This window comes from Rissa tridactyla, chromosome 5, assembly GCF_028500815.1.
Source record: "Rissa tridactyla isolate bRisTri1 chromosome 5, bRisTri1.patW.cur.20221130, whole genome shotgun sequence".
In the NCBI taxonomy this organism is placed as follows: Eukaryota; Metazoa; Chordata; class Aves; order Charadriiformes; family Laridae; genus Rissa; species Rissa tridactyla.
In genome coordinates this window covers 64,012,193-64,025,182 of record NC_071470.1, presented here as the reverse complement: position 1 = coordinate 64,025,182, position 12,990 = coordinate 64,012,193, and the positions used below count along the sequence as shown (strand labels likewise).

At 36.1% G+C, this 12,990-nt stretch overlaps 1 protein-coding gene across 9 annotated transcripts in view; it reads right to left on the bottom strand.

Moving 5' to 3' along the window:
* Positions 1 to 12,990, bottom strand: part of BLTP1 (bridge-like lipid transfer protein family member 1) — a 114,170-nt gene that overhangs the window by 28,981 nt on the left and 72,199 nt on the right. For 8 of the 9 annotated variants that reach the window (XM_054204322.1, XM_054204323.1, XM_054204327.1 and 5 more), the window contains exons 49-59: positions 11,988 to 12,038; positions 8,551 to 8,757; positions 8,160 to 8,398; positions 7,328 to 7,572; positions 5,855 to 5,960; positions 4,805 to 4,902; positions 4,327 to 4,512; positions 3,138 to 3,306; positions 2,406 to 2,617; positions 1,290 to 1,488; positions 653 to 712 (exon numbers count right to left, since the gene is read on the bottom strand). In XM_054204322.1, the coding sequence (XP_054060297.1) occupies positions 653 to 712; positions 1,290 to 1,488; positions 2,406 to 2,617; positions 3,138 to 3,306; positions 4,327 to 4,512; positions 4,805 to 4,902; positions 5,855 to 5,960; positions 7,328 to 7,572; positions 8,160 to 8,398; positions 8,551 to 8,757; positions 11,988 to 12,038 (1,772 nt within the window). The remainder of the gene's footprint in view (positions 1 to 652; positions 713 to 1,289; positions 1,489 to 2,405; positions 2,618 to 3,137; positions 3,307 to 4,326; positions 4,513 to 4,804; positions 4,903 to 5,854; positions 5,961 to 7,327; positions 7,573 to 8,159; positions 8,399 to 8,550; positions 8,758 to 11,987; positions 12,039 to 12,990) is intronic. The other variant, XM_054204325.1, reaches the window with a different exon arrangement.

Here is a 12,990-nt window from a genome sequence, read left to right as displayed (position 1 = left end):
AGAACAGGATTTCTAACAGCAAGAAACCTAAAGGATGTCTATCTGCATGTAAAAATGCTGACCTATTTACAGCTACAAGTTGAATAATGATGCTGGAAGATGTAATAATATATATGTAGTGTGCCTGCTGAGTACCTTGTCTTCCCACATTTCAGCATCAAAAGACAGAACTTGCTTCAAGCAGAACTACACAAGACACTGTTTTTCCTCCTGAATGGATTCGTGCTGGTTTTCACCATGCACAATTCTATGTGAGGTAAATTTTTAATAGTTGCAGCATGTGTTTCATTTTTATGTCTCCTCAGCACAAAAAAGCAAGCAGGGGACAATGAACAAAATTACGGCAACAGAAGACGTCATAAATGCAACATTTGGTCAAAGAGATAAGAAGCAAGCAGCAGGTGTGATGACCAAGACAGAGACTGCCAGGTATTTTTGAGGCCTGTGTTGCTGATGTGACTTAAAACCTGGAATAGCTTGAGAGGATGGAGCAGATAAAAACATTGAGGAGTTTTACCAGGAAGACAAGATACTAAACAAAACAAAAAAAACAGACCGACAATTAAATTACAACACAGTTAAAGGATTTAACATTCATATTGTATGAATGCTTTACTTATATAGGACTTGATTTATTAAAAAAGTGCACTACCTGCTGCAGCCTGTCCTGTTGTCCTAGAACATACTTCATATGTACCATCTGGCACAACACCTGTATGAAGCATATGAAGCACAAACACTCATTAGGCAGAGTGTGAAAATTGCTTTAGACCTTCCAAATTCCACCTCAATTTCTTGCCCTCCGCAATTAAAGCATAAGTAGTGTTGGATAGGATTTAGTTTAGTTTTAATTCCCATAGAATGACTTTCCTTATTTAGTAAAGTCAACCTACTTGGTAACATCCAATAGAACAACTTATAATCACATATAAATTCTAGAAACTTCACCATAATGAGAGATACATATATATATATAAATGAAAATCATCTATATTAAAAACTTACTGGGATTTTATGAAATTATATAAAAGCAACATATCCAACTCTTCCAACATCTCTCAGACAGAACTTAAATGCTTACAATGAGACTTACAGAAACAAAGTTATTAATAAAGGAAAACAAAAAAGAAGTACAACCTTTTAGATCCAAATTATTTTGCTTTCAAAAAGCGTAAGTCTTTTCTTTATCTTTTGGGGGAAAGTTCAGCAGTTTTAAAAATCACAGGAAAGGGTAAAAGTAGATTAATATCTGAAATAGTATTGTCCAGTGTGAAGTCACACTCACTTACATGCATTCATGACTAGATCTCCTCTTATTTCTGGTTTCCAGTCATCCCAACTTGTCTCAAAGCCATCAGCAAAGCGGATACAGAAGTTTTTAAAATGACCTTTGCTAACTAAAGACTCTGAGGAGCAGGCAGTAATTAACGTGCTTTCAATAGTCAGGACTAAAGCAGAGCCAGTGTCAAGATCTGCAGTGTGATTAGACTGGAAAATAAAATGAGAGAGGATTTACTGGTCATTGCAATGTCAAAGCAATATTGTACATGCATTAAATGCTGTTTATCTTTCCCTATTAGAAAGCCGATCCTTCTTGTATCTCCTTGTATTTTTCCTTCTCTGCAGAAACTTTCAAAGCATCGTATCTGTCTGTACAGTGTCTTGCACTGTTGTTTTCTAAATGCAACACCTACAGTGTAAACACATTAGGGCACAATGATGAAAAGTAGCTTTATTACGTAATTTTTTTGTGCTTATTTTGATATCTATAATTATGCAGAGTCTTAAATACACAGACTGACTGATTATTTTCCAGCCCTTTGCATATTAAGGTCTGTAATTTTGTTTACCTGCAAAAAAGCCCACATATTCCCTTTTCTAATGCTAGACTTCTTTTGATCCAGCGTAAGTACTGTAAACATACTATTCTATATACAGCTTAAGACTTCATAAGCCAGAATGTGTTTTTCTTAAATTTACTATCATTTGTAAGACATAAGAGCATAAAATGCCATCTGATTTGTCCATAACTGCCAGATAGAAGACTCACAATCAAAATGTTACATCATTATGACTTCTAGGTTATTGGCCTGATTACTCCTTTACATTTGTATGTATTACAACGATTTCCTTCTACATTGTTAAAATGATTCATTTCTGTTCTGGAAATATTCTCCATTAAGAATACTCCCAGTTCAACAAAGGAACAGTCTCTGAATCCAAGGTTTTCTCTCAGAGCCATCTACCTTTTTCTATCCTCATAATGCTCCACTGATGCACGGAGTGTGGCAGTGTAATATGCCAGCATATGTAATATTTTCGATTTTATACTTAAAAGGTGCAGAGCACACCTTCACCTTTCAACAGACTACTAGTAGTCATGTTGCTTCAGACATTTTGATTACCTGAGGTGTGTTTGTGATGGGCAGGCAAATCCCTAAGTCATTGACAGTCAACTGAAGAAAGAGGGTCCCAAAAGCCTGCGCAGAGGTTTGTTGGATTCCGGGCAGCATATCTACTACTTCTTTTGTGGCCATATGAATATCTTTATGTAAAGCCATTCTCTGTTCATTCCAGTTGTCATACGCAGCCTTGTAGTTCAGCCAAAATAGCACAGCTTTAGGAAGAAACCAGAAATACTTAATTGAAATCAACACATACCAAAAAAAAAGCACACTCGCTTAGTAAAGGGGTTTTCGTGTTGTTGTTTTTCATTTTTACAGTTTCTTCATTACTTTAAGACGTTGGACACACACATATTCAGGACGTAGAAAAGTGGCTCATGCTGCAAAGGACAAGATGGACTAAGACAATTACTTAGCATCAAAGTTAACACTGTAAAATACAGAAAGTGATGCTGTTCTCAGCATTATTCATTTGTAAAGACTTACAAAAGCAACTTCCTGCAAACCACCTGAAAACTAATCACCTCAGCAAATGGAATTTTTGACATTAGGAATTATCGACCTGTTGCCATGCAGTAGATCTCCTAAACTTCTTAGCTAGTTTATTATCCCTAACATTTTGATTTAACATGAAATATACTAAATCTTGAATAATCAAGCCTCTTTGAAAAAAAATAAAAATACAGCTTCTTAAGTATGAAAACAAATTTGTAGCAATTGTCTCTTCAATACCTCTATCAAAGGCCACAGGCTGAGCAAAAACAATTGGTCTGTTCAAAGTAATGAGCACAGCTTCTCTATCTGATGAGCCACTGATTTCTTCTCGGAGAGCATTTCTTAATCCAATTCTTGTCTTGAAATAGGCAACTTGATGAAAGTCTGAGCCAGCTTCTTCATAAACCTTAAAATGTTCAAAAAGCGGGAAGGGGTAGGGGTTTACAGCAGGGAGGAGATCAGGGATGGGGAAAAATAATCAAATTACTGCTTTTGACAAAACATAAAATTACAACAAGAAGTAAAGATGTCTCCTTTCCCCATTTTCTCTTCTAGCCAAAGCTCCTTTGAGGATATTGAATTTTCTTATGTTAAATTGTAATTGTAATGTTATTTTCCTTATTTATCATAAAATATTAACTAAAATATATCCAGACACTCTTTTGTGACATACATTTATAGGTTCTAAGACCCATATTTGTTTGTTTTGAGGCACCACAAAATATTTTCATATCATAGAACTGGTGATTCCAGGTAACGGTGGGTTTAAGAATCCAAGAGATACAACTTTCAAAGTAATACAGAAAAACTAGGTCAAAATGTAGGTCTAGTCAGGTCTACATCTTGTCTGACCTTATTATTTCATTCATGTAACCTAAAAATAATAGCAATAATCAATGGAAATTTTGTATTTGACCCAGTAGCAAGGCCATTACTGTTGCAAGGGGCTAATAAGTTCTAAGATGTTAATAGCGTGAAAAAAATAATAATAATAAAAAAGAGCCCATACTTGACTCCTCCTATCTTTTTATGCATGTACACCAGTCTTCATAATGAAGATTTGCTAATTCTTCTGAAAAGTCATCTCCAGTCCCTTCTTGACTCAAGTGAGAAAATCTATTTTGAATGACTGTTAACCAAACTATTTATGAGAGCATAATCAGGAAGTAAATTTCCACAACTGCGGAATGCTTAAACTTTAAAAAAAAAAGAGAAAGCTGAAAAAACAAACCAACCAAAAATTAAAAAACCCCAAGAACCTCAAACGAAAAACCAACACCTTCCACAGCCCCCCTACACTTTATACCCATTCCACAGCCAGATCCAGAAAAAAACCCAGCAGTTTAAGACAGCCTCTTGGCTTGTTTATGTATTTTTTAATCACAAACTATTAAGAACATCACGCACAAAGATACTGAGTACTGACCTGATGTTTAACAATCTGTCCTAGTGCCAGATTTAAATCCACCTGGCATTTCCCAAACAGTTTGAGGTAGCTGCTACTTCCAGGCATTGCTTTGGTTTGCAGTCTGTTTGAGAGTTCAAGTTCTATCAATCCAGTTTCAAATCTCACAGCTCGCATTGAGGGAGTTGTAGCTGTCACTTGAATTCCCTAATGAATAAGGAAGGTACAATGTCATTAGGATCTGGTTTAGAGACACAAAGAGAAGGGAAAAAGAACCACCAACAAACCAAAAAAACCACAACTTTTAACTGTGCAGCAAAAGAGAGGACACAATCATTTTTCACAATGCAATGCCACTAAGCTACTTTAAAAGATTACAGGAACCAAACTCAAGGTCTTTTTCTTCATGCAGAGTATTCCTGATGCAATAAGCTTTGAGGTAAAAACCCCAAAGCCATTAATGGCATCTAGGACCACTCTTTTGTTATCATAAGATTACCTTAAACTGTAGGCTCAAAGAGTAAAGAAGAATTTTTGGTTTTTCTCCATCAGTTGTGCCATCATGTTCATTCCAAAGAGGTATTGGCTGCTCCCCTCCTGTGCGCGTTAAATGTACACATTCAGAGTTTTAACAAAGAAAACATTTTAAAACGCATAGATATAAAAAAAGGTGACAGTGAATTAAGCCTCATTTAAACAGTGACTAGTTGAAGATTTATAAAAACAAATACAGGCTGAAGATGGAAGACATAGGTGCAGATTCAGCTTGTTACTTATAGTTAATAGCTCTCTACTGAGAATTAAAACAGAGTGTCACGTTCCTCCCTCCTGGGAAGCTTTCCACAGGAAGGCTCAAAGCCTGTAAGGAGTAACACCATTTTCAAAACAGATATTCTTTGTCTCCTGCACAAATGTATCTCCTAATTATCTGTCAATAAAAATTAACCACTTGACTGAATAGTGTGCAAATTGCCTGAAAAGAGGATCTGAAATTATATCAGTATTTTTCAATGACAGGAGGAAAGAGTATTCTGCGGTTATTTTATTTTTGCGTTTGCTTCCTCATCCTAGCACATTTTCATCCCAAGTTACATATCCCCATAGGCCCAAACCTGAAGGAGCAATCTTGGTTTAAAGCCTCCTTGAGATTTAGTCAGTATTATGTATTTTCAATTTATATTCAGTCTTTGTTTATAGGAAGGGCTTGCTGCTGGAAAAGGCTAAGCCATTAATTCTCTCCATATATGCCAACTCTTCTCATTAAAGTTATTGCTATTTGGTGGTAAGAGTGGGCAGATTAAAGAAAAATGCAGTAAATTTTTATTACTCTATTTTGTATCTGGATGTTTTTCTTCTGCAAATAGTCTTAACAACCCTGTCCTCTTTTTGTTGTTGGTTCCCCTCCCCAAATATTCTTAACTAGGATCACGTAAAACTACAAAAAAACCCCTAAGGGCCCTGAGCAACTGGATCCAGAGAACTATATAATGTTGCCACCAAACAAGGCTTATGGATCTTACTTAAAGTTGGCTTTAAGTGTTCTGCTTACCTGAAACCTTCTGTATGACTTCATTTACTTCCTTCATGAACACTTTTTGCACAAATACTAAATGATTTAAAAGATCAGTTGTGAGATTATGTTCGAAGGAACCAACCTGCAGAAATATAAAATTTTAGAACAAAACTTCAAAACAATACCTATGTTTTCAAAACAATACATTTTTAGTTTTCAATCCAGTTATATTGTTATTGGCATAAAAAAAGAACATTAAGTAGCTTTGTCTTGCAGGTTTTCTGCTGTGAATGCCTATCAGAAAACTGAAGGACATACACTATTATATGAAAAAGTTTATTCTCCTGCTTAAGTTTAGCTTAGACAATAAAATGCAGGACGTGATTAAGGTTCATGGAAGTATGTGAAACGCTACTTAATTACATATAGTAAATCATTATCAGAACAAAATAGAAATGAGCTGTCAAGCTCTAAGCATGCATCACTCCAACTACTGTAGACTATCAAGTTTACTGATCTCTTCAATGGTAAACTTATTAATAGTCCAATCTAATCTTAAAAAATACTCCTAAAGAACTGGAGTTTGCCTATGATTGTTTAAATTTGCCATGAAGATTTTTTTAAAATTAAATTAAAATACAGATATTTTCTAAAACTACTTAGCAAAGGCAAAAGCCAAGTCCAAGCAGTGCCTCCCTTTTGCTTTACATGCTGATCAAATTCAGAAACGCGAAGGTCTTTCTTCAGCCAGGAAATAACTCAAATGGGTTGGACAAAGAGCAGCACCTAATTAAACTTCTCCCGTAAAGATGCAAACAACAGAAATCTCAATTACAAACATGCTAGACTATTTTTCTGACTAAAGAAAAACACCAATAGAGAGGTTTCTTTTAAGCAGCATCACTTTTCTCTCTGGGAAAAGTAACTGTGGAAATTGGTACACAAATAGAATTTGCGAGTAGAACACTCTGTGTTGAACAGAAGATTTTATATCATTTACTAAGGTTATATATAGCGTCTCCTAACTATGGATTTGTCTAATCATGAAAAAATAAAACAGTTACAAAACAATAAAAACTGTTATTAAATTTTTCAGTATTTCTTTTTGCAAAATATATGACATTATCTGATGTGGTAGATTTCAGTTTAAAATGACACTTCATTTGAATCATCAACATAAACCACTTTCGTCTACTTCACTGATTAGAAATAGTTATTCCGAAAAAAAGTTTCTAAGCATATCTTCCTTATTTATTTGCACAAAATAAGATATCCAAAATCCTCCAATATAGTGGTCTTGACAGCTTAATATGTTGGCCGCGCAAACTAAGGACTGAGAAAGTTCTATTTCAGCGTCACGTAATTACGAATGTGTTATTTGGATCAACCTGTAAACCTGAGAACTCTGGAGTAGGCAGATTATTAAAATAATATGAAGATGCACATACAGAAATGTAACAGAGCAGAAATGACTCAAGTTATCAAAAATGACTACCGTCTTCAACCTACTTCAGCCACACATCGTAAGTAGTTCCCCTGTAGATAATAGCCTTGCTTAGCAGGTAGCTCATCTATGCTCCAAATTTGGTCTGAATAAGTATCGTGTTCTTCCATGACATATTTGCCTGACATAGTGACAGGAGGAAGGTTGAGACTTGCGGAAGGAGGAATGGTTGACATATCAGTGGCAGAGACTTTTGAAGTGAAGCGCAATCTGTGATTTGGAAGCTCAAAATTAAACCTTGTTTGGGCACCTGTAAAAGGAAGATGGGGAAAGAAAAGGTATGAACCGCAAAAGAATCTTTTATTTATCCTGAAATTTAAGAACACTTTTGGAATAAAAACACCTTTAAAATGTTACTGAAATGCACAAACCTCTAGAGCTATAAATATCCACCCACATGATTCTGGGTTTTCTTAATTTTCAAAGAAAATAAAGACTTCACTGTAATTAGATGGAGAAGGGAGTTATACAAACCACCTCATCTGTACTGAGAACACACAAGAGTATTCTCAAGTAGCCTTACGAATCAGAATTCAATTCATCAGGGATCATAAACTAATTTTAGCAGAGGGAAGCTTTCTGGGAGGAAGCTACATATGAATGCATTCATGTCTTCATCTGCTCTTGTATTCTGCCTCTGGCAATTGGGTTTGACAACAGTGTAAATTCTCTATATGGCCCCATCTAATCAAAGTCCACCTTCAGAAAAAAAAAAAAGCCGATAGCGACAGATTCAAAGCTCTAACTAACTCAACAGAAATATCGAGTCCTCTTGGATGCTGCTAGCAAGGCCAAACTACAAGCCATAATGTTTTTAACATTTCAGGGAACTGTTACCTGTCATTCCGTGACTCCTCATTCTTCCCATCTTATATTCCGCCTTCAGGGAGGGCAAGAGCGCCGCTCCAATAGCTATACCATCTATCATGGCACTGAATTTAAGAACTATAGGCTTCTTTTCTAAGCCTTCTGGCAGCTGTGGAAATTCATTTGTTTCAACAGGTGTTTGATTAATACTTGTTGGAGTCTTTTCAGAGGGCAAAGGAGTTGCAACATCTTCTTTGGGAGGCTGGGGCCTATTGACCAAGACAAAGATCAGAAAATACTTTTTGTTATTGTAACATGACGTATGACCAACCTGGCTGTCCCACATGTGTTCGCAGTAGCACAAGACCATAAATGGATGGCAAGCAGCAGCATTCAGAAGTGCCACACAAGCACCACTTACGCAGTTGACGGTTGCCTGATGAGATCCGAAATCTGCTTGGAGAGCTGGTGAGAACTGCGCACCATCATGCTGTGCAGGGTGGCGGGGTGCTGGGGAATGTTGATGCTGATGGCTCCAACTTTGACCACAGCAGCGTTGTTTGTTTTCAGCCCTCTCTGGGCACTATACAGGGCCTGGGATTTGGCAATGCTGCATTTCACGACAGTTCTAACAGAAAAGGAAACAGGATTTATTTGCACGTCTTTCAAAACAGTTACAGTTTTGTGTTAAAAGGGTTTTTAAGTGTCAGCTGAATTTTAAAGTATTCATATAAGTGATTTTGTTTATAAACTATAAACATTCCTTTTTGTTTCACTTTACACACACAGATGCACTACATGCCACAAACAACTACACTACATGTAAGAGAGCTACAAGTCATGCATTGCAAAAATACTTGTTAAACTGTTATTCTTGCATAAGTAAGGTCATTTGAGTTTATACACACTAGGTTGCACATACACAAATTTTCACACACAGAAACAAATCAGAGCCTTCCATTTCAACTCCTTTTCAGGAATGATCTTGAATCATCCTTTTCATACGAAGACTTAGTAAAATCTGATTTTAGCATCCAAAAAGGTCAATGGAGGAAATACTCACTTAGCAATAAATACATAAAGTGGTAAATGGGCTTGTGAAATAATACCGACATTTAATTAACACTAATATGAAGTCTAAACTTTATTTTAATATTAAGGAGGGTATGGTTCACAATGCCTACCCAAGATAAAAATACAACTGCACGAAGCTGACAGTTTTTGATGTCGGAATGAAATTTTGGCATATCAGAATTCACTAAGCTCCTATTAAATTAAGATACATGGGGTAACACATTGACGTTTCTCAGTTCCTGGAGGGTTACCCAATGGAAGTATATTATGTAGCCAGCACAGAATATTACAGCCTCAAAGAAAAAGATATATAGTTGAGAAGATGTGGTACTTTAGCTAAAATGTCTGAAAAATAGACTATAAAACTGCAATGTTCAATGAACTTTTCTCAAATACTAGATTTTAAGGAACATAGCTAAAATACTTTTTGTATCATGACTTGAATTGTTCTGTAGACAGTTTGGTTTCATGGTAGAAGCTATAATATTCTGTTAATTCTACTCCCTAAGCAATGTTTCTTCTGTGAAGCCCTAACACACGGCTCCTTATTCTGATGTTAAAATACCACCTAGTCCAAAGCATCCCAGGTGTGGAAATACCAAAAAAAAGACATCATCCTCTGCTTATAATGAAGAAATACAACACACTGTAATCCAACCACAGGCCTATCAACAGCAGATTAATTTACTGAAGGTCTAGAAACATTTTCAGATTTTCACAGCTATGTAAGAGCTACAAGTGACCTAAAGCAGTTATGGATTAAACACTGTCAAGTAGAAATTATTTCAAAATATTTGAAGAATTTACACAAATATGAAGGAGGAAACAAATCTTAATTCACAAGTATTTTCAGAAAGACATTATACAAATAAACATTACTTAAGAAAAGGGCAGACATTTTAATCCATCTCTTTAAAAGAAAAAAAGCCCTGCAATTATTTATCTGTTGAGGTTTCCTTATTTCCTACTCTCTTCCTGCTACCTGAACTATTGTGAAGCCAAGCAAGAATACTTCCCCCCTGCCCGATCTAGAACACAAAATACTACTACATTAGCTATTAAAGCATCACAAGAACAACTTTCAACTTAAGGGAAGTTGCAAGATCTCTTCCTGACCTGTACGAGACAGACAGTCTGGTCTCAACCTATCATTGTGTAGAAATTAAAAGTAAATGTAATTGGAGTTAAAGTCTGTACTGAATTTACAATCAATTCTGAACATGTGAATTCATAGCATCTTAAGCACTTCCTTAATTAAAAGAAAATAAAATTACACCAGTATAGCTGTCACAGGAACCTCAGATTTCAGCAAGATTAACTGTGCTTCTCTGCTAAGGTATTCCAGTATTTCATGCAATGAATGAATTTCCCTGTCGCTTGTCTGATCTACAAAAAGCCTACTTCCATGACGGAATGAAATGCAGAACAACTGTGTGGCTATACATTTATTTGGAATGAGCACTACACATTATACATCTGCAGTTTGCTTACCTATGGTGATATGCCTATAACCGATCTGGTTGAATATTATTAAAATCATTAATTGATATTAAAGTTACATACCAGTAACGCATTCAGAAATAATTCTACGTTCTCACATCAATTCCATAAATAATCACTTTCCAGGCAAACTTGTGAACAAAATCTTTGTCCCACTACAGAACTGGCTACAAGGCCACCACTCAACCTAACAGATTTTTGGGAATGTTACAAAGAGAGGGGGGAAAACACCTCAGCAGGAGGCCTGTAACAAACACACGAACTACCACACCGAATCAGATGAAAAATTCGGGTAGTAGCAGATGGTTGGGGTGTAAATAAAGTGACCCTTCTCTGAATTCCTGCTATCAGGTGGTTCCTTTTTGAGCCAGAAGCTGGATTGTGTTCATGACTCACCACCAGACCTATCCTACATGGATTTGTCCAATCCTTTTTATCACTTATACTTTTGTTGACCACATCGCATGGCAATGAATTCAACTGTTCAGTGATACACTATGCAAAAATACTTTCCTTTGCTGGTTTAGTGTTCCTACCAGACAAAAAGGAACAAAAACCTGAATACTTTCTTCACATCACTTGCAGTTTACAGTCCATTGCCTTTCCTTCCAGAGCTACCATCCATAAGGACATTTTAAAGTTCATCCTGTATTATCACAACACTGAATACACACAAATGCTGTAACAAACAGCAGTTGTACTAAGTCCTTCTAAAAGATATATGTATCTGGGAGACACGAAGGTGGTCACCTTCATTAGCAGTAGATGCACAGGCATAGTTCTAAGGAAAAGGTTCTGTGTTAGCATAACGTGGTCAGCATGTCTAGTAATAAAAACCCAGCACAGAGGTAAATGAAGACAAAAGGAATAGTCTTTTTCATGCTGAAATCACAACAGGTACTATCACTCCAAGCACAGCAGGTCCTCACCAAGTTCAAAGCAAATCTAACCTGCCTGTTCCTTTATCAGCATTATTCCACCTCATTAAAATAAGCCAAGAAGCAGATCTAAAGAACTTGAGAGCTAGTGAAACCATTCGAGCATTACAGTAGTGACCGCATAGTGCAATACCTGTCTCAAGCTAGATTGTTAACATTTACAAGGGCTTTTTTTAACATATATTTAGCAGGCTACATTAAAAGCTTATCTAGGTAGTATTAAATGTTAAACTAAAATGTATTCAAGCAACATCTGCCTACACAATCACACACAGCAGGAATGCAGCCATTAGCTACACAACACAGAGTTAATTGCAAGACTATTAAACATAATAATGTGACATACAGAAACTCTTGTTTGGCTGTGCTTGTAGGAGATGTAGGAAAATCCTCCAGTCTACAGATGAAGATTGAAGAGAAAGGAAGAAAAACAAAAACAAAGCAAATAAAGAATAAACATTCATGCAAAATTAGTCAGTTAATTACTTGTAACCCACAACATGACACTTACTTTCAAATTTACCAAGTTGAAGGCTTTGGTTTTGTTAGGGTTTTTTGTTTGCTGTTGTTTTTTTATCATTATTTATGATTTATCAGATTTATCGTTATTTCCCCCTTTCCTTTTGTACCCTTCTCCCTATATGGAAGCTCAGTAAGATTACAACGTAAAACAGACATGAAGAACCTCAGTCGCCTTCAGAAACCCTGCGTGGCTGTCAGATTATAACTTTTATTTACCCCTCTGAAACACATTTATTGGAAGCAGTTTAGCTGGGGACATTAATAAAATTCCCTATGTTGTAAGTTCAATATAGTATCTTCCAAACTAAACAGGAATTAAAAGAGACTCAAGTGACATTATTTAGCCCCTTTTCGACAACATTAATATTCCATAATCAGATCACATACTGAGGGTTACCCAGCTAACACTCAAACTGCGCGAGGGTGATCTACGTTACAAAGAGTTGTCGTTCAAGTGTTGTTTTGCAACTGAAACAGAAAGAAGTTCGGCTAGAAACAAAAGAAAAATAATGCATGTCCTTTTTGAGTTTGTGAACCTGGCAAAAAAATCCCAACCAATCCAAAACAAAGCAGATGCCGAGCAAGTCATTCAAGATGTTCATGCAAAAATGTGATTATCCCCTCCCACCCCTGACAAGTTGTGTCCATTATATAAAGGGTGGAGAAGGGATATTAGAACTGTAAAACTAACACAAAGAATCATGCATCATGGGATTTCAAAAAGGTATCTATTAAAGAAATGATACAGATCTTACATGGCAATTAAAAGCACAAGAGAAACAATACACACTGTGATAAAGCTTTCTATCTGTATACCACATGGAATA